At 39.6% G+C, this 20,147-nt stretch overlaps 2 protein-coding genes across 3 annotated transcripts in view; both read right to left on the bottom strand.

Annotated features, from left to right (window-relative positions):
* The window catches only part of LOC137427651 (uncharacterized), a 41,059-nt gene extending 33,215 nt beyond the window's left edge, over nucleotides 1-7,844 (bottom strand). The window contains exon 1 of the mRNA XM_068117291.2: nucleotides 7,689-7,844. The gene's annotated coding sequence lies outside the window, so the exon portion shown is untranslated. The remainder of the gene's footprint in view (nucleotides 1-7,688) is intronic.
* A 438-nt stretch (nucleotides 7,845-8,282) lies between these two features.
* The window catches only part of LOC137427698 (palmdelphin), a 67,338-nt gene continuing 55,473 nt past the window's right edge, over nucleotides 8,283-20,147 (bottom strand). The window contains exons 6-8 of one of the 2 annotated variants that reach the window (XM_068117386.2): nucleotides 19,407-19,434; nucleotides 17,655-17,744; nucleotides 8,283-8,431 (exon numbers count right to left, since the gene is read on the bottom strand). In XM_068117386.2, the coding sequence (XP_067973487.1) occupies nucleotides 8,361-8,431; nucleotides 17,655-17,744; nucleotides 19,407-19,434 (189 nt within the window). In that variant the 3' untranslated portion in view covers nucleotides 8,283-8,360. Of the gene's footprint in view, nucleotides 8,432-14,013; nucleotides 17,095-17,654; nucleotides 17,745-19,406; nucleotides 19,435-20,147 lie in introns of those variants that run through there. The other variant, XM_068117377.2, reaches the window with a different exon arrangement.

Here is a 20,147-nt window from a genome sequence, read left to right as displayed (position 1 = left end):
ATCATGAGGGGCGGGTGGTATAGTTGATGTAGCAATTAGATAGGAAGGTGTAATTCATCCGTGTCCTCTCTGTAAAACCAGGGCACCCAGGCAAAGAAGGAGAGGAGTGCTTTTGGGCCAATAAACACCCCTCGTGGCCCACACTCTGAGTAAAAGACATCTGGCATGGCACCAGCCATTACAAGGACCACCCGAGGGCATGCTGCCATGGGTATATTGGAAGGTGGTGGGTTATTGTTTCAGGTGGTGCCGGTGGCAACATCTCTTCGACATGACGTCGCTACAGTGGTGGTGATGTGCCACCTCATTGGTGGGTAGGTGAACAGTTTTTGTTTGAATTGTTTTTTGAATTGAATTGTTTTTAATGGGCATGAGCAAAGAACACTTGAAAACGTAGTGTGTGACCATGGAAGTGGTGTTAAAAGGTTGTACATAGACTCGCCGATGCCAGTGCTGACCTGTGACACCCTGCAGTCCTTCCCCATAATTAGTTTTGGAGACCTGCCCACCAGTATATCCTTTAAGACCTTGACTGGTTTCTCCCCTTTGTGTGTGATTGGAAGAGTGCTTGTGGTACCTCGGTTCTTTATTGTATGAAGTGTATTTGGGTTTATAGTGTGTATTTATTTATTTACTTTATTCATTGTTTGGGGATGCCTTTTGGTTTGGGATTCTCTGTTTTTATTGTCTTGTGTCTCCTTTCAATAAAATGTTATTGTTAAGTACATGTGTCGCTTGACAACCCGCCATTATCTCACACGAGCAAACAGTTATGGCCCAGTTTGGTTAATTCCTGGGGAAGGTAAAATTTGTTAAACATTCACTTTAAGAGATCAGTGGGATTTGGATTCCGACCGGGGGGAAGTCCGGCTACCCATTAATTTGAGCATTTGTGAAGAACATAGATTCAGCAAGGCCTAAGGCCAAGGGTTAGCAGGCCTGTCGATGCAACAATATTATACAGAATTCCAACATTTTCCCTTCTTCATTAATGTCAAACCTCATCCAGAGGTGAAATGTCAAACGTATAATGTCAAACCAATAAAAAAAACATTTTTGATTCTTGATTTTTATTATTTTCCAGAAGCATGGCAAATATCAGGAGATTGTGGGAAAAGACTGTCCAAAATTACTAAAAATAGATTATTACAATTACACTTCAGGAGAGTTGGAGCCATTGCAACTTCAATGAAAAATCAGCTGGGTTTCCAGGAATTGCAATCTAAAAAATTAACACTGCTTCATTTGGTTGTATTCGAGCCAACAATCTCTGTGATACAAATGTGGTATTCCTCAATAATAGGCCACAACTGCATTATATACATCTAACCAGCCATGGTGGTGTAATGGTGAGAGCATCTACTCTGAGTCTGGAAGGACGATGGTTCTAACAGTGGCCGAGTCATACCAAAGACTTTAAAAACGGTATGTGCTGTTTCCCGACTTGATGCTCGACATTTAACATGAATGACTGCACTGTGGTCATATCACAACCTGCGACAAAATCTGGTAATGGCCAAATTTTGAAACATGCATTTAAGGAACTCTTAAAAGATGAACAGTGGGATTGGGAAACACACATTTAATGCGCTATTAAAAGATTAACAAGACACCTCTCATCCATGACACCCTCCCCACGGCTAAATCAGAACGAACTAATTTGCCACACGGTCACGGATTGTTAAACCCCAATATGGGCCATTCAAAAATTACCTAACTATTTTTTCAGCAGGGCATGTACCGTGTGTGTTGACAGGCTTGATTAAACCTTACGAAAAATATTTATTCGACATATGATTCGATTTTTTTTGGGGACCCTCATCATGAATAACACTCGACTCAAACAAAGCCAATGCAAATCTGATGCAACAAACCCAGGCAGTGTATAATCAGCAGAAGCCCACAGGCCTGATGCCTTAGGGCTTAAAACCAAGATGGCGTCCATATTATTTTGTCTGGGTGCCATGGTGGGTGGAGTCAAGCCACAAATGTGGGCGTTGTCCAACAGCTGTCTGACCAATGGGTGGACATTTCAAAAATCGACCTCCAACAACAACAACAACAGCAACACGGAGCTCTTGTAGACCTGTGATGTGTAGCAGGTAAAAAGGACATAGCACAGAGAAACAATTGTAGGATGGTAATAATAGTGCATGTTTTGATGGGGTTGCCTCCTCCTGGGTTGAAGTTCTTTGTGAGACAGCTGGTATCATTATATTGGGTTGGCCTGTCTGGTATTCCTATTTGAGCAAAACTCTGGTTGGTCCGTTTGGTGTTTTTGATACCAGGATTTCAGGTTAAAATCCTATCACTATTTCAAATTGAACATCGTCTGTAATGCTCTTGTAATTCAGGTTAAGTACAGTGATGACACCTAAGGTCCATTTTTTAAATGTGATATATGAAATGTGCAAGTTCCTCTCTAAAACTTATATCACAAAAGAAAATTCTTACCATCCCAATTGACAGATTAAGTTGCAACCCCAACTCCCTCCATGAGTTATTCATGACCCTGGATGGCCATATACAAAAAATGAAGAGCTTGCGTGATGCAAAAGCAAACATTTGAATACAAATAACACTGCTTTGGAATACCCCAAAGGTACAAAGGCCAGCATAAATACATATGACATGTCACATTAAATAGAAAGTTGACTCAGCAAATTCTCACTGAACAACCATTGCGGAGCAAAAGCCGACATAATGCAACCCGAAAGCCATTGAGAAGAAAGGAAATTAATATTGCATTTAATGCTGGAAAACTATCATCCATTCTATCAAGGGAAGCTACATGGGCCACAGACAATATAATACGATATAGCTTATTTTTCCAAATTAAAATTATTTCAAATGTTGGTGTTATGAGAGGTGAGGTCTTCCGCTGATTACTTTGTAATTTCTGGATGTATTTCATTGGTGCTGAAATTGGAAACTCAGAACAGAGCAAGTCATGCTTGAAGAATCGGTGAAACCAAAATCGCCGGCCAGGCCAGAGAACGAGACAACCCAATCTTCTGCTCAGGTTACAGTTTTGAAGCTATTGGCTCTTGCCATGCTGGCCTCTCTCAAGTCAATGTGCTTGTCACAACATACACAGCCTACATTTAGTCTATCAATGAGACAGCAAAAATTGTTTTGACATGGAGGATCCAATATATATATATATATATATATATATATATATATATATATATATATATATATATATATATATATATATAATAAGTCTATAATCATATATAGGCCGCATTCCTGTGGATTGGGAACTGAGTACCCTCGTCCCTCTATACAAGGGGAAAGGTGACCCTCTGGACTGTGGCTCGTATCGAGCGATAAAGTTATTGGAGCATGGAATGAAGGTATTGGAAAGGGTGTTGGAGAGGAGGATAAGGAAGAAAGTGAAGATTGACGAAATGCAGTTTGGATTTATGCCAGGAACAGGAATGACAGACGGCTTTTTATTGTGAGGCAGTTGCAGGAGAAGTACATGGAGAAGAGGAAGAAGTTGTTTCTTGGGTTTGTTGATCTGGAGAAAGCATTCGATAGGGTTCCACGTGAAGTAGTGACATGGGCATTGAGGAAGTTAGGAGTGGAGGAATGGCTGATCAGAGTAGTGATGGCAATGTACAAAAGAGCGCGCACAGCTGTAAGGACGAAGGACGGGAACAGTGGTGAGTTTGAGGTGAAGGTGGGAGTGCATCAGGGGTCGGTACTAAGTTCACTACTTTGTAGCTGTGGTGATGGAGGTGCTGGCTCAGTACGTAAAGGAGGGTTTACCGTGGGAGTTGTTGTATGCAGATGATCTGGTGTTGATTGCAGAAAGTATGGATGGACTGAAGGAGAAGATGAACAAGTGGAAGGAGTGTATGGAGACAACAGGTCTGAAGGTGATTATCGGAAAAACGAAGGTGGTGGCAAGTGGTAAAGCATGTGGTGAGGTGGAAAAAACTGGGAAGTGGCAGTGTGCTGTGTGCAGGAAGGGTGTCAGAGTGAATTCCATTCAATGTACAATGTGCGCTGAGTGGGTTCATCAAAAATGTAGTGGTTTGACAGGGTCATTAACCAGTGTGGCAGCTACATTCAAGTGTAAGGTGTGCACAGAGGGAGCTGCAGCTGGAGGAAATGTTGAGTTGGATCTTGGAGATGGCATGAAGCTGGAAGGTGTGAAAACATTTTGTTACCTCGGAGACATGCTGAATGGAGAAGGTGGATCAGACTCGGCAACGGTTGCTCGAGTGAGATGTGCATGGAAGAAGTTTCGGGAACTGAGTGGCGTGCTGATGAGGAGGGGAGTGTCATTGAAGCTGAAGGGAAAGGTGTATGCTGCATGTGTGAGAAGTGTTATGATTTATGGGAGTGAGACATGGGTAATGAACGTAGAGCAGCAACGAAGGCTGGAAAGGGTGGAAATGCGAATGGTTCGGTGGATGTGTGGAGTATCGTTGAGAGAGAGGAAGACAAATGTTGAATTGCGAAAGATGATGGGAATAGAGCCTGTGATGGATGCTGTGAAGAGAAACAGGTTGAGATGGTTTGGTCATGTGTTGAGGAAGGATGAAAGCGACTGGTTGAAAAGAGTGATGGAAATGAATGTAGAAGGAAGTAGAGGACGGGGAAGACCGAGAAAGACTTGGCTAAAGATGGTCGAAGAAGAAATGCGGGCAAGGGGGTTAACAAGGGGAGATGCAGAAAATAGGGCAAAATGGAGAACATTGTCCTGGGGACCGCAAGGCTAACCCCCGCTCTTGCAGGGAAAATGGCCTTAAAATGCCTGTTGTTGTTGTGTTGTTGTATAATCAAATATATATATATATATACATATATAAATAAACATATATAATAAGTCTATAATTATATATATATATACATAAAATATCTATATGTATATAATAATATATATATATATATTTATATATTTATATTTCCTCTATTTTATTATTATTTATTTATTAGTGTTTTAATTTATTATTTATGTATTTCTATTATTATTTATATTTTTTCTGCAGCCATTATAAAGCTCGCAGTGTTAAGTGTGGAAATTTTCTGAGGATATCCCAAAGACTGAACGGCTCAGTGGGCTGTCATCACGAAAGTGATGAGGTCCTTGGTTTGAGTCCCGGGTTGAGTCAGAAATTTTTCACACCAGCCTCATGCAGGAATTTACTTCCTGCTTATTAAAAATTGTAGATGAGTTAATCTCCAATGCACTTCTACATATACTTGCATACACATACATACACATACATACACATACATACACATACACTCACATCTGGGGTCTGCCGAGTTGGCACATAAGACATCGGCCATGATAAAGCTCGCAGTGGTAAGTGTGGAAAATTTCTGAGGATATCCCGAAGGTCCTTGGTTCTGAGGTCCTTGGTTCGAGTCCTGGGTTTCACCGATTTTTTTTCACACTAGCCCCACGTAGGAATTTACTTCTCGTTTATTGACAAAAAAAAATAAAAAATAAAATAAAATAAAATAAAATATATATATATAAAATATATAGATAAATATACATATGTACATATATATGTATGTATATATATATATATATATATATGTATATATATATAAATAAATAAATATATAAATATATATAAATAAATATAAATATATGTAAATATTTATAAATGTATAAATATATCTATAAATATATATGTATGTATATATATATATATATATATATATATATATATATATATTTATATTTCTTCTGTTCAATCTAAATCTAAACCATCATATCAGAATTGCAAAAAAGTAAATATACCAAATATGGTGTAACCTAACAAAGGATTGATGCTTTGAGATATATTGTGCATACCATGAAAGAAGGTACAGTTCTGTATGATGAAAATCCTATTGCAGAGATGAAAGTTAATTTGTATCAGAAGAAATGAAGAAAAATGAAATTTAACTTAAACCTGACACTCTGCTGCCAAAGTTTTACATTTATCTCAGGCTCATGGTGGAGCTAGTACACATATGTACAAGACAGTCATTCCTTGACATCAGTGTACTTTTACATTTATTATAAGGATAGTAGCAGATAATGGAAAAACACGTACAGTGGAATTTGAACCTGGGATCCTCACATCAAGAGCCAGAGATTCAGATGGGAACACTAACAGGCCAACCCAGTTCCACCGATTGCAGTCCAAACTCCTAAATTTATGACAAGTGTAAATTGTCATAAGAGATTAGCAGTTCAACTTTCAGATAAATAAGGAATGTATAGTGGCCTATCTTATTTTATTGCTTTCTATGTACCTCATGGCAGGATAGCTTTAGATGGCAGGATAGCTTTAGATGGCAGGATAGCTTTAGAAGTAAGCACACTTGCCTTTGAACTGTTTAGCATGGGAAACTTGTAGGGCAATCCAACAATGTGCGTGCACCTTCCCTCTGAAGGACGACAGGGCGAAGGACCCATCCATACCAGCACCGGGCATTGGTGGGTGTTAAAGACAGCAGGGTGTCTTTCGGGAAGAGTACGCTAGTTATCCTGAACAAATTCCAAATTTCTGCTCACCCCCGCTCTTGCAGGGAAAATGGCCTTAAAATGCCTGTTGTTGTTGTTGTTGTTGCCCTGAATGACTTCTTAGAAAGCAATGACAAAACACCCAGCATAGAACTTAACTTTTACATCAAGGAATCTTACAAAAGAGATGGCCTGCCATATGAATTTTCTGTCTGAAGTATTTAAAAACATGAAACCAATTTTGCAATTTTTGATTTGCACTTAATATTTCTCACATCGTCAGGAATCATACATGAGGGGTGTTCAAAACGTCCTACAAATTAGATTAAAATAGTCTAAGAGATGCCAACTTTTACCTTTCCAATATTATATTTGATATATCAGAAAATATATCAATGTATTTTTAGTTATATAGGCTAATTTAACCTTTTTGATGTGCTTTGGACTATTTCATCTTGTCCGCAAGAACATTTTGAACACTTCATGTGCGTAGTTATTTCAAACCTTCGTATAACAGAGAGAAATAATATTCTTTGTAGTGGAGAATAGTTAATAAATAATATAAATAAAATAAATAACAAATAATATAATTAAAAAAATTAATTAATAAAAAAATTATTCTGTAGGGATTAGCCTTTTCAAGTAAAACACTCAATTCACTACTTTTCATTAAATGGAGCATTTCAAAATTATACAACGAGTTAAATGCAGAAATGACGACTTTAGTATGAAAAAAAACAACAAAAAAACAACACTATATATATATATATATATATATATATATATATATATATATATATATATATATATATATACAGTATATATATATATACAGTATATATATATATATATATATATATATATACAGTATATATATATAATATATATATATATATATATATATATATATATATATATATATATATATATATATATATATATATATACAGTATATATATATATATTATATATTATATATATATATATATATATATAAATAAATACACGGTATATATAAAAAAGTATATGTAATTACAGGAGTAAGATATGTTCAAAGCAATCATATGGTGATAAATCTACAAAACGTAAGTATTTCTTGGACTATTGCATCTCCTTCATTGACCTATTTGACCAGGCCATGTACATCTCGACACCTGCAAATTTCAGGTGCTTGTATCATATTTGTATCTTGAGTAACACGTACCGTGTTTCTGATGTTTTACCCTGCTCCGTTTATGTTCTCGCACTTGTGCCTTTTCTGCTGTGTCTCTCTTCTCTTCAAAAGATGACCTTACTCACCTGGCCAACAAGCAGCCCCCACTACACTTTCCACCGCTTTGGTCCTGCCCATCAAGTACACAATCTCAACCAATCGGCTTTGTGATGACGTAACATATCAGGTGGGTGATGGTTCAGCCCCTGCTAGACGTTCCACCTAGCAACCAGTTTTTATATATTGAAGTCGACCTCATGGATGAAAAACTAACTATGTGTATATACATATATATACATGGTGCCACCTTATAGATCCTGTTTGAACCCAAAGTCGTCAAGCTACAACCACAAACAGTTAGAATGTGAAACAGACACATCTAAGTCGGGGTCATTGAATTGTGCACTGCAATTCTGTTCGTTAAAACAATCAAAGTTCTCTGGACAAGTGTTGCCAATTTGTGATCATTGGAACCACATATATGGCATTTTAATTGTCACCTTGCATTTGGATACATAGCAGGGCGAATAAAACGAATTTGCAACTCAGAACACAAACCCAGTACAAACCCAGTACCTCAGATTCAACAGCTGTGGTTTGCTTCATGTGATTCTCTCAAAATGAAGATGTGAAAGGCGGTTTTACACCATTTTGTTCTTATTATTATCTCATCTGTAGTTCTGTCAATAGAAGTACAGTAGAACCGAGTAGCTCTCCAGGGACAGTGCAGAAACCTAGCAACAGCAAACAGGTAATTGTAAAGTTACATTTTGTGTTGTGTGTATTAGCCAAATAGTTAGACAATCATGTTATGTATTTACACAGCTGTGAACGATATTATGGCTTGAAATTCCATAAGCCCATCAAAAGCACAAATTGATATAAATAATTATCATAAAAACCCCAAGTACCTGTGGAAAGATTTTACAAACTATATGACAATATATATATACATATATATGCAGTGCATTCAGAAAGTATTCAGACCTCTTCACTTTTTTCACAATTTGTTATGTTGCAGCCTCATGCTGAAATCGTTTAAATTCATTTTTTCCTCATCAATCTACACTCAATACCCCATAATGACAAAGAGAAACAGGATTTTTAGAAAGTTTTGCAAATTTATTAAAAATAAATAACTGGAAAATCACATTGACATAAGTATTCAGACCCTTTGCTATGACACTTGAAATTTAGATCAGTGCCTCCCATTTTTCTTGATCATCTTTGAGATGTTTCTGCACCTGATTGGAGTCCACCTGTGGTAAATTCAATTGGACTGGACATGATTTGGAAAGGCACACACCTGTCCATATAAGGTCTCACCAGCTGACGATGCATATCAGAGCAAAAACCAAGCCATGAGGTCGAAGAAACTGCCTGCAGAGCTCAGAGACAGGATTGTGTCGAGGCACAGATCTGGGGAAGCCTGCAAAAAAATTTCTGCTGCATTGAAGGTTCCCAAGAGCGCAGTGGCCTCCATAATTCTTAAATGGAAGAAGTTTGGAACAACCAGGATTTTTCCTAGAGCTGGCCACCCGGCCAAACTGAGCAATCGGGGGAGAAGGGCCTTGGTAAGAGAGGTGACCAAGAACCTGATGGTCACTCTGGCTGAGCTCCAGAGATCCTGTGGAGATGGGAGAAACTTCCAGAAGGACAATCATCACTGCAACACTACATCGATCTGGGCTTTAATGGCAGAGTGGCCAGACGGAAGCCTCTCCTCAGTGAAAGACACATGAAAGCCCGTTTGGAGTTTGCAAAAAAGCACCTAAAGGACTCTCAGACTGTGAGAAACAAGATTCTGTGTCTGATGAAACCAAGATTGAACTGTTTCATGTGTCTTTCACTGAGGAGAGGCTTCCATCTGGCCACTCTGTCATGAAGCCCAGATCGATGTAGTGTTATTCCCTATATGAGCGCTCCCTCACCAGACAACACAGACGAAGGGAAATATGAAAATAAAATAAAAGCGTGTGGTTTAATTGTGCACTTATCTCTGATCAGCTCGTGGGGTCACGTCAGGAATCGTCAAGGCCCCTTGTGCGCAGTCCGGACCGGTGGTGTTCTTGGCGGGAAGAAGGCCACAGTCCGCTTGCTCGAGCCCTGTTAGGCCTCGCCGGGCGTCTCGCTCAACCAGCCTCGTCACGCTGCAGCGGCAAGCCGTACCCGTCCACTGCGTCGAACCGCAATACCCGGGCTGCGGGCTCTTCCCGTTGCCTCTGCACATCTCCCGGTGGCACCTTCGACACGGTGGTCCAAGCACAAGAGCGCAAGGGAGAAGAACAAGGTCAAGAGCGACAATGGAGCAAGAGAGAGGATGGCAAGAGCGAAGGCAAGGAGCAGAGGGAAAGAAAGGAGGGCAAGAAAGAAAATGACAGTCCGATAGTTATTTTAACGTCGGGTCGTGACGTCATCTGTGACTCTCCACCAATCAGCCCGCAGGCCACCACTGCATGCTCAGCTCTCCACCAGTCAGTGCGCCGCTTCTTCCTCGCCCTTCTTTCACCAATCGATGAGTGCCTTCTTGCTCCGCCCTGGCCAATCAGCGAGTCCCTTCTTACCCCGGCCTTCCTGTTGGTCAACTCCCACCCAATCACTTGTCCTTCTGGGCATGGCTCTCAGCCTGACTGAGCTATGTGTGCCTACCAGGTGATGTAGATGGCGGTGTCCATCGGCAGTGTTCAGAACTGGCTTCCGGTTGGTTTTTATTGTTATGTGTGGTTTAATTAATGGGCATTCCTGACTAGTGTCTATGGTGCATTGCCAAAAGAGACAAAGGATAAATTAGTGAGGTTTGACGACAGGGAAATTAACAAAATCCTATACTAGTTAACATGCCCGATTCCTCATAATGGAGACAAATATACCCCTTACTCTGACATTCGACTAAACAAAACTTATTACATGATGATGGTTCTTACCCGATATCCGGAGCATGATCATTTATACAAATCTACCTGACTCTACATATCACTGCCTACCCCACAGACATAACAATATATATTAATATATATATAAATATATATATATATTAATAATATACATATATATATATATATATATATATATATATATAATATAAAATATACAGTATATATATACAGTCATGTGAAAAAGTAAGTACACCCCATGTAAAGTTTTGACTTTTTCAACATATTTCAACATACAGCTATTTGATCTTCATTTCAACAATATTGATAGATAAAGGGTGATATAATATAACAAATATCATGAAACATTTACATTTTGTAGTCCATTGTATAATTTAAATAAACATGAATGCAAATTTCGCATGTGGAAAAAGTAAGTACACCCCTACATTATCACTACTTCAAATACCTAAAATTAGAATCAGGTGCACCAGCTCAGGTGCAAATGGTTAGAACATCGTTAGAGAGGATCTTGGAGGGTTTACCGTGGGCGTTGTTGTATGCAGATGATCTGGTGTTGATTGGGGAGAGTATGGATGGACTGAAGGAGAAGATGAACAAGTGGAAGGAATGTATGGAGGCAAAAGGTCTGAAGTTGAATATCGGAAAGACGAAGGTGATGGCAAGTGGTAAAGCATGTGGTGAGGTGGAAATAACTGGGAAGAGGCCGTGTGCTGTATGAAAGAAGGGTGTCGGAGTGAACTCCATTCAATGTACAATGTGCGCTGAGTGGGTTCATTAAAAATGTAGTGGTTTGAGAGGGTCATTAACCAGTGTGGCAGCCACATTCAAATGTAAGGTGTGCACAGAGGGAGCTGCAGATGGTTGAAATGTTGAGTTGGATCTTGGAGACGGAGGGAAGCTGGAAGGTGTGAAAACATTTTGCTACCTAGGAGACATGCTGAATGGAGAAGGTGGATCAGACTCGGCAATGGTTGCTGGAGTGAGATGTGCATGGAAGAATTTCCAGGAACTGAGCGGTGTGCTGACGAGGAGGGGAGTGTCATTGAAGCTGAAGGGAAAGGTGTATGGTGCATGTGTGAGAAGTGTTATGATTGATGGAGCGAGACATGGGTAATGAATGTAGAGCAGCAACGAAGGCTGAAAAGGGTGGAAATGCGAATGGTTCAGTGGATGTGTGGAGTCTCGTTGAGAGAGAGGAAGACAAATGATGAATTGCCAAAGATGGTGGGAATAGAGCCTGTGATGGATGCTGTGAAGATAAACAGGGTTGAGATGGTTTGGTCATGTGTTGAGGAAGTATGAAAGTGATTGGTTGAGAAGTGTTGGGAATGAATGTAGAAGGAAGTAGAGGACGGGGATGACTGAGAAAGACTTGGCTAAAGGTGGTGGAAGAAGAAATGCGGGCAAGTGGGTTAACAAGGAGAGATGCAGAAAATAGGGCAAAATGGAGACGATTGTCATTGGGCCCACAAGGCTAATCCCTGCTCTAGCAGGGAAAATGGCCTTAAAATGCCTGTTGTTGTTTGTTGTTGTGTTGATCTACAAGTAAAAAGCCTGTCAAAAATGACGGGTTGAAGAGTTTTATTCGACGGTGCAGCCTTGTGAGCGTGCCAAAGTCTGAAGCCTTAGCCTTGTGTTAGATGTGCTTTTATCTTCTTTATTTATTAGACACTAGCAGGAGTATGGGGGGGGGGGGTGATGGGAAGCAGGAGAGGGAGGGGTGAGGAAGGGAATGGATGGAGTGGAAGGTGGGGGGGGGGGGGGAGAAAGAGGGGGGGTGTTGGGTAGAGGGAGGGGAAAGATATACTACATATACATCTTTTGTTTGGGGGGGGGGGGGGGTGGCTTTGACAGGCCTCTCCGTTTTGGGGGAGTGGGGGAAGGGAAGGAGGAAAAATTTTCCCTGTGCAAAGAGTGCTTCATAACCTCAGTGTTGCACAGGTAAAAAAGAAATTGTAATACCCTCTGCACAATCACCAGGTGGTGCTGCACCAGTACACCTTTACATAGAGAATTTACGCCCCTATCCCGGTCCACCAACACACCCCCGAATGAGGCCGCATCCATGTAGCCTATGTTACTTCCCCAGACAAAATTGTATTTGTATTTGTATTTGTACCCCGAGTAAAGTATAAAAGCGTTTATAGCTGGAGTACCCAGTGTTGTTCAAGTGAAAAATAAACATTAACATATTTGAAGTAACCCTCCATCCACCATTGGTGGTGGAGGTAATGAGGACAAATATAATGGAAAAGCAAGCATTTACATCCAAATCAGAATCCATCACAAATGTCAAATCATCATTTTACCTTTTCGTTGAATATATGCTGGTGAATGTGCCGTTCATTCACGTTTCTGAGTTTAGTATGATGACTGCAGGAAGAAGAAGAAGCCTTAACTACCGAACTTCGACCGCTTCCGGAATTGTTTATTTATTCATGTTCAAATGTCCGGTGATTATTTGTAATATATTTATGCGAATGTGTACTTGTATATAACTGTCATTAATCAAAAAGGCTTAGGCACTATAGAGCGATTTTTTAAAAGATCCAAAAAAAAGAAGATTTTTTTTTTTGCCTAAAACACTTCCAGACACTCACTGGTGAACCTCTGAAAGTTTGACGAAGATCCGTTCAGCCATGTCTGAGAAAAATGTGACACCGACACAGACACACACAGAGACCAACGGCTCTCATATAGTAGATCATGTGGATGTAAATGAACACTCGTCTTACTCTGTGTGCGCGTTGCATATCATGTGGAGTGAATGTCATGTCCCTGCACCTTGTATTTATTGTTATTTAAAAAAACGCTTCTGTACACCACCCTTGAAACTCGGATTGCAAGCCACCGTCTACAATTTCAAGAAAAGAGACATAATTACTTTTTTTTGGAAAATATTTTTCGAGTTTGTTTTTTCCTCAAAAATAGACCGTAGTGAACACACATTTGTGTTACAAGATTGGTCTTTAAAACCTAACCCTTATGAAGGGAGACAGACATCTGTACAAACACACAAACTGACATTGTGTTTTATATGGTAGACAACATGTAGATGGCCTATAACTCTACCAGCCTGGTGTTGGCTTAATGGTCCCTGAGAACTCAGGCTCCTGAGTTCAAGCCCCTATCAGCCGTTGAATTAACACCACGTGGGTTGACTCAGCCTGCCATCCTTCCGAGGTTGGCAAAATGAGTACCAGCTTACTGGGATGAATGAGCCATTCAAATATCCTGAGTCGGAGTGGCAACCCGTCCAGGATTGTGCCCAATAGCCAAGAAACTGCTTTGGCAGCCCATGGCATCTGAAGGTGCAAAAGGAGTGGTCTTCTTCCATAACGCTAAATAATGTACAAATTCACTGTATAATAGGGAAACAATTGCAAACCATGCCATTTCGACAGCTGACAAAGAAAAGAGACAATCATGCAATGCTTTTATTCACTTTGAATTTCCAATCTAGCATTTGTATACAAATGTAGAGTTAACCCCTTCCAGCCACATTGCTAAACCAAGTAATATATTTTGCTGTTGAAAGATTATCTCAACGTCATCCTTTGCAATCAACAATTACAAGTGTGGCATTACAAGCGAACTCGAGCAAGGCTGTCATATTGAGATTCTAATGACGAAACTTGTATATAATTTTAATAGTGCATAATCTAATTTGAAAGCATCTTGTGAAATAAGACCATTCGGCATTAAACTCAATGTAGGTAAACCAAAAGCACAACCTTCGTGCCAGTTCACAGCGCTAAATACATAAATGTACGGTATATAGATTTACTTATGCAGTGGTTATAACATTCATGTACTGTATGTCATGTAAACAACTTGGAGTTTGCCTACATAGAGACAGCCTGCATTAAACTGTCACATGACTGACAATTCGTCCATACATACTTGCATTGACTACAAAACAACAATTGGCTGGACTTGAACCATTATTTTGTGCCAAATAATAGACAAGAAATGAGGCGTTTCGCATTAATATAGCTCACTCAATGTATAAAAGTGCCAATGGCCAACAAAGATTAACAAAATTGATGTTAATAACAACAGCAACAACAATACAAGGAGCAAGTTGATGGTCTATTGTGCTTTTGTTAGGTTCGACTACACTGTATGAAAATGTATTGCGTAGACGGCTGGAAAATCTACCAGTATTATCACACCGGCCTAGATTGGACGACTAAACCAATATGTAAACATTCCACCACAAAGATTTCCTATGAGTATATTTGCACATGGTATATTCCAGGAAAGCCAATCAGAATAAAGATTATATAGTCGAGGTGACATATAGAAAGGAGTGCTAAGATTAAGACAATTTGATCCTGTACAATTTATTATTGGTGAATAAGATTCTGATAAAAAGAAATAGTATAGTATTGCCATATTAAAAACTGTATTGTGAAAAATTAAGTTGTCAGTCATATAATACCTTTTTTTCTTCTTTTTTTTTTGCATCTTTTGGTTGTATTATTTCTCTCTATGAGATGATGTTCAATTATTTTTATGAGATCCTATTATTTTGTGTACGTCATGAGGCAGAGGGTATGCACCATTTCTGGGAGCGCTGATGAAATGCCCCCTGTAGGTTCTGATTCTGATGTACCATATTCAGTTACAGTGCGTCACTGCAATCAAAGCAGTTTCTTGGCTAAGGTTATAATGAGTGATTTGCCATTGCTTTCCCCGCAATAGTTGGAGCAGGGTTTTTGTAATTTGTTCAGGGTGTCGGCCATTGTTCACCTCCTCTTCGCAATGGATACCGTTGGATCTTTAACGTCCGCCAACTAATGCTAGCAGACGGGATGCCTGTTTTACATCCATACGAGGGACTGCACACATACTGATGTATCAGTCTGCCTGAGAAACACCAGAGTGGCAGTTTATAAATGTGCTGAGATTCAAACCCAGGCTAGACAACTTGGAGGTCATTGCACATAGGTATAAGCAGTCCTGCTAGCCCATGTTATAGGACAAAGAGCCAGAGAGGGATAAGTAAGAAAAAAAAAAAAAAAAAAAAAAAAAAAAAAAAAACCTTTCAATTCAGTAAAAATCTATATTGTGGCAATTTTATATTTTTGTGAAAAACAGCAAAGAACAATCACAGCCAAGCCAGCAGATACGTGATAAATATGCTCAATAATACCACAACTCCATGCATCGTCTGCTCTCAGCAGACAAATTAAAGAGATGTAAAGAGAGAAAGGAAGAGAAAACAAAAGAAATTAAAATGCAGAAGAAGGAATCAACATTTGATCGAAGGAATTGAGAACACAATCTAATTTGAGAAATATAACAAAAGAGAAGGCAGAACTGAGCCAGGGTAAAGCTGATCATTTTGTTTTGTTAGTATTTGCTCGACTGCAAAAAAAAAAGAACATTAGTTTGAGTGTTCTATTTTTTTGTAAGTTTAGCCAGAATTAGAGCAATCGAGCATTTAAGGTTCAATTTTGCATTTATTATATATTTATTAAACAGCTTGGCTGATTAGGTGGCACGATGACCCCAAGTTTTGACATTAATATTTAATATTATTGTTTTTACTTGTTGTTAAGCATTTACACATAAATGAGTTGGTGAAGTACTCTCAATTACAAAATCTTGTGTAACACTAAATGTTATTCTTAAAAAAGGAGTTTTCCAGTCCAAGGCACATGTGTTGTAAGGGTTTATTATGTGGGTTCATTTGGTTACTGGAATAAGGCAGTGAGATAATGCTCATCAGAGCAGTTAGCTCATTAAAATAAGGCAAAATGGATATAAGGAGTTGTGAATGATCGGGTGTGGTTTGTATGGCAAGTGGTTAGGTCCATGTAGCCAGCTTGTATCGAGGCCTTGTAATGGAGCGGCTCACATAATGGAGCAGCATTGACACTTGGGGCCACCACCACGTTTCGGCTTGCCTCCGGTGCTTGCCCCCTCAGCTGCTTCACAAGGCTTGGCTGTGCCATCGTCATCCCCAATGACTACAAGCTCGGCCATTTCTGGGGCAGATTCCTTCCCATCAGCTGGCTGATACCCCAAAAGGACCATGGTCAAAGGCCGGTCAGGTGAAGCAAGTTCGGAGAGCTGGTCCTCAGAATCACCCGGAGATTCTATCCGGAGTTGTGAGACACCACCATCAGGAGTTTGCACCCCAAGAATAGCCTCGGTTGATTGAACCTTGCCCCGTGAAAGAGCCTGTGAGCTAGCTGGACTTCCTGATATACGACTCAGGCTCAAGTCAGATTCCATCTGCTTTTCGTTGGACAACCCAGACCTTGCTTGGTCCAATAAGACCTCTAGCTGTGTTGAAGAAAGGACCCCAATTTCCTCGTCAACAGATTGATTTCCTGCCCCCACCCTATATACAGCTTTACGTCCATCTTCATATACTCTGACCCCCTCTTGAGCGAAAGGGGAGTCTGGGGGCAGTGGAGTTGAGGAGATGACCTTCATTTCCCCTGTCTTCTCATCTTTTAGCACTTTTATCTGCATTGCACATGCCACTACAGAAAAAAGAAAAGACTTTGATCAAAATTCTGAAACATTCCATAATGTCTATTACTCAATGTGCATCAATCTCACTTTTCTAGTATCCCCCCCTTTGTCATAAAATAATTCCTCCTACCTGGTTAACAATGGTAAAATGTGACCAACAACAAAGCAGAAGGGATATTTATTTCAGACTGCATGTATCTTCCAGACCTCTTACTAAGGGCAAACAATCGTGCTTGTATTGTAAAAATAAGGAAAGGATTGTTGGAAGATGACATTAATAGTTTGAGTTCAAATTAGAGCAACTGCTCAAAGTAAGTTCATTTGTTCAAATGCATATTGGACCAAGAGAAAGTTATTCGTTTGGCCTGCAGGTGTGCACCATTTTCTAAGGCCTGTAGTTGTGTTGCTGATGCAGTGGCCCCTATAGCTTGGTGTTGGCTTTAACGGTGGCTGGCTAAAGATCTTAGGGTCTTGAGTTCGGTCAAATTTTAGGGGGAAATACATTACATCCCCACCATTCTATCAGACATTGATCATAGTTATAATGATGTAGTGCTCATGTACGTACCCGATTGATCTTTGCCTATGGGAGTGCCCACAGGTGAGATACTGCTGTTTGGCTCTTCAGAGAGGATTGTGTAGGTGTATTCATTCGTTTCTAAAAAGACATAAAGAAAGTATGGGTTTCAGGGTATTGACAGCCAAGTATAAATCTCAATATCTGCATCGAGTTGAAAAAAGGAGGGAGCGGTGCAATATGATCATAATTGCAGACCATCACTGAGAGTGTGTTGTTATTGTTATTAGGATTAAGAGAGCTGAAGTCCAGGACCATATACATATGATATATGCATGAGAAATAAAAGAAGGTAAGAAGAATCCAAGTTGTCCTATACAAAAAATTCACATGAAATCGAATAAGATTCTTATCAGATATCATTGTAGAAATCACATTCAGTTGGCACTGTGAGAAGTAGGAGGATGGGGGAAGTTAGAGGGATAGTATGATAATCTATGTACAGTATATATAAATGCAAGTTGTCTGATTGTGTCTGAACGGGGTCGATGTCGTAACCACAGCACGCATAATGCTGGAGGATACCTCATTTAAGAGCTCTTGGGTCCGTACAGTGCATGGGGAGGTCTAAAATATTGATATTCATGCAATTTCGATTTATGTGTATTTTCATTGCACACACAGGTGGTGTGTAGGTTCAGAGTCGCTGGTTCATACACTTACCGGAAGCAAAAAATAAAGTAACCACAAACTATTCAGGCAGTTCCATCAAATGCATAATTACCTTTTCTTCGATTTACTTTATCGAGAAACCTTATCAGTCTTGCGAGTTAGTGACTATTATGCTGTTAACTACTTAAAGTGAGCCCATTGAATACCAAACTCAACGCAACGTGAGAATGCCCCAGGTGGGCTTGATTCACTTTAAGTAGTTAAAGGACATTACCAGACAACTCCCTAAATATTCCACTATATTGGGAACAAATTCCCTTACAATGGCCTGGGGGAACCGGGTTATCTGTTACTTAATTCGAACTAGAGAGTTCATAGAACATGATACCCCATGCACACTCGAGAAAAAGGACATGGGGAGGGTCAGCGAGCGGCACATTTGATTGGTCGAGATAATGCAAAATGTCATAATATTTTGTCCAAGTACCGAAAGGTTTTTGAAAGTGCCAATAAGGCTATTTGTGTTCTTCAGTGTTCATGTGTATAATTCAATTGAAATAAAACAAAGATTTTAAAGGCTGTAGAAAAAAAAAACATTTTTTTTTTTAGGTTTACCGCCATTACGCAGCATCTTTTACACCACCTCATTTAGCAAGTTAATTAGTTCTTAGTGTCAGTTGTTTGGGCCCTTTATGACATCTTTAAAAATAGTGTAAGTTTTCTGTTTTGAATGATTTTCAATTTTGTTTGCCTGCCACACAGGCAGAGTAAAAACAATAAACAAAATCAGTCTTCTCTGCATGTGTGATTGGGTTGAGATTCCATAAAATTTACCAAATCCAGAGCCAAAGTACTGCTAAGCTGCATGTTCATGTTCCAATTTGTTTTCAAAATATATCATTCAATTAAAACGAAGTAGTTCCTCGAAATTAAGGAACATAAATCGACATTTGTAGATAGACAGACAGGCAGCCAAAGTGAACCAATCACTGAATCCCATTTTTCGCCGCACATTTTATCTTGTAATGATTGAAATCACCAGCTTAGCAAAGTGACTCAGATGCAAATCTGGATCTTGCGAAAGAGAAAAATATTTACCAAGTAATACGGAACATTTTTGGTCGATCTTACCTTCGACTGCATTTTTTGCCAAGGGTTTCTGTTGGGAACGAGGGAATAATGGCAGCTTTGTCAGGTTATAAAACAGAGGAAAACAAAACTATATGACTTTAGCACATGTGGTTAAGGGTTCTGGATTAGACTTCAGGGAATGTTACCATAACCTTCACTGATTAGTTAGCCCTTGCCTTTTATTACCATAACACTCACCAACTTGCTGTCCCTAGAGGCACCAATTGCTCTTCCCTACCTCTTCTAACGCATAGTTAAGATCACCAGGTATTCAGCCTAGATGTTCTCTGAATAGCAGTGATATTTGACTCTCCTGTGAGTATTCTCATAAGGGTCACCACCACAAGGAGGTCACTACGCCCCTTAGCTGGGCATGCGGATTAGTAGTTGTAATAGTCTGCATATTCTTAAGACAGAATACAGAATATGGAACTGTATCATAACCTGAACCATAAGCCATTAAAAATATGTGGTGTGCACACCTGCATTCAAGTGCAATATGAAAAGGGTACATCAGTAAGAACAGCAATTTGGTGGGTATGATAAGGGAAACCAATAGAGACCGCACCAGACAACCAATTGATGCATATATAAGAGACATCCAATCAGGAAGCATCAGAAATGACACAATCCAACCAATTAAGGTAGTTAGTGCCATTATTTAAGAGTAGAAATGAATTACAGTCTCAGTGCTGAATATGGATGGGATCAGTAGAAGCCAGGTATGAAATTGGGATGTAC

Source organism: Myxine glutinosa, chromosome 1 (genome assembly GCF_964187855.1).
Source record: "Myxine glutinosa chromosome 1, kmMyxGlut1.1, whole genome shotgun sequence".
Lineage (NCBI taxonomy): Eukaryota > Metazoa > Chordata > Myxini > Myxiniformes > Myxinidae > Myxine > Myxine glutinosa.
This window is presented reverse-complemented; position numbering and strand designations above follow the sequence as displayed.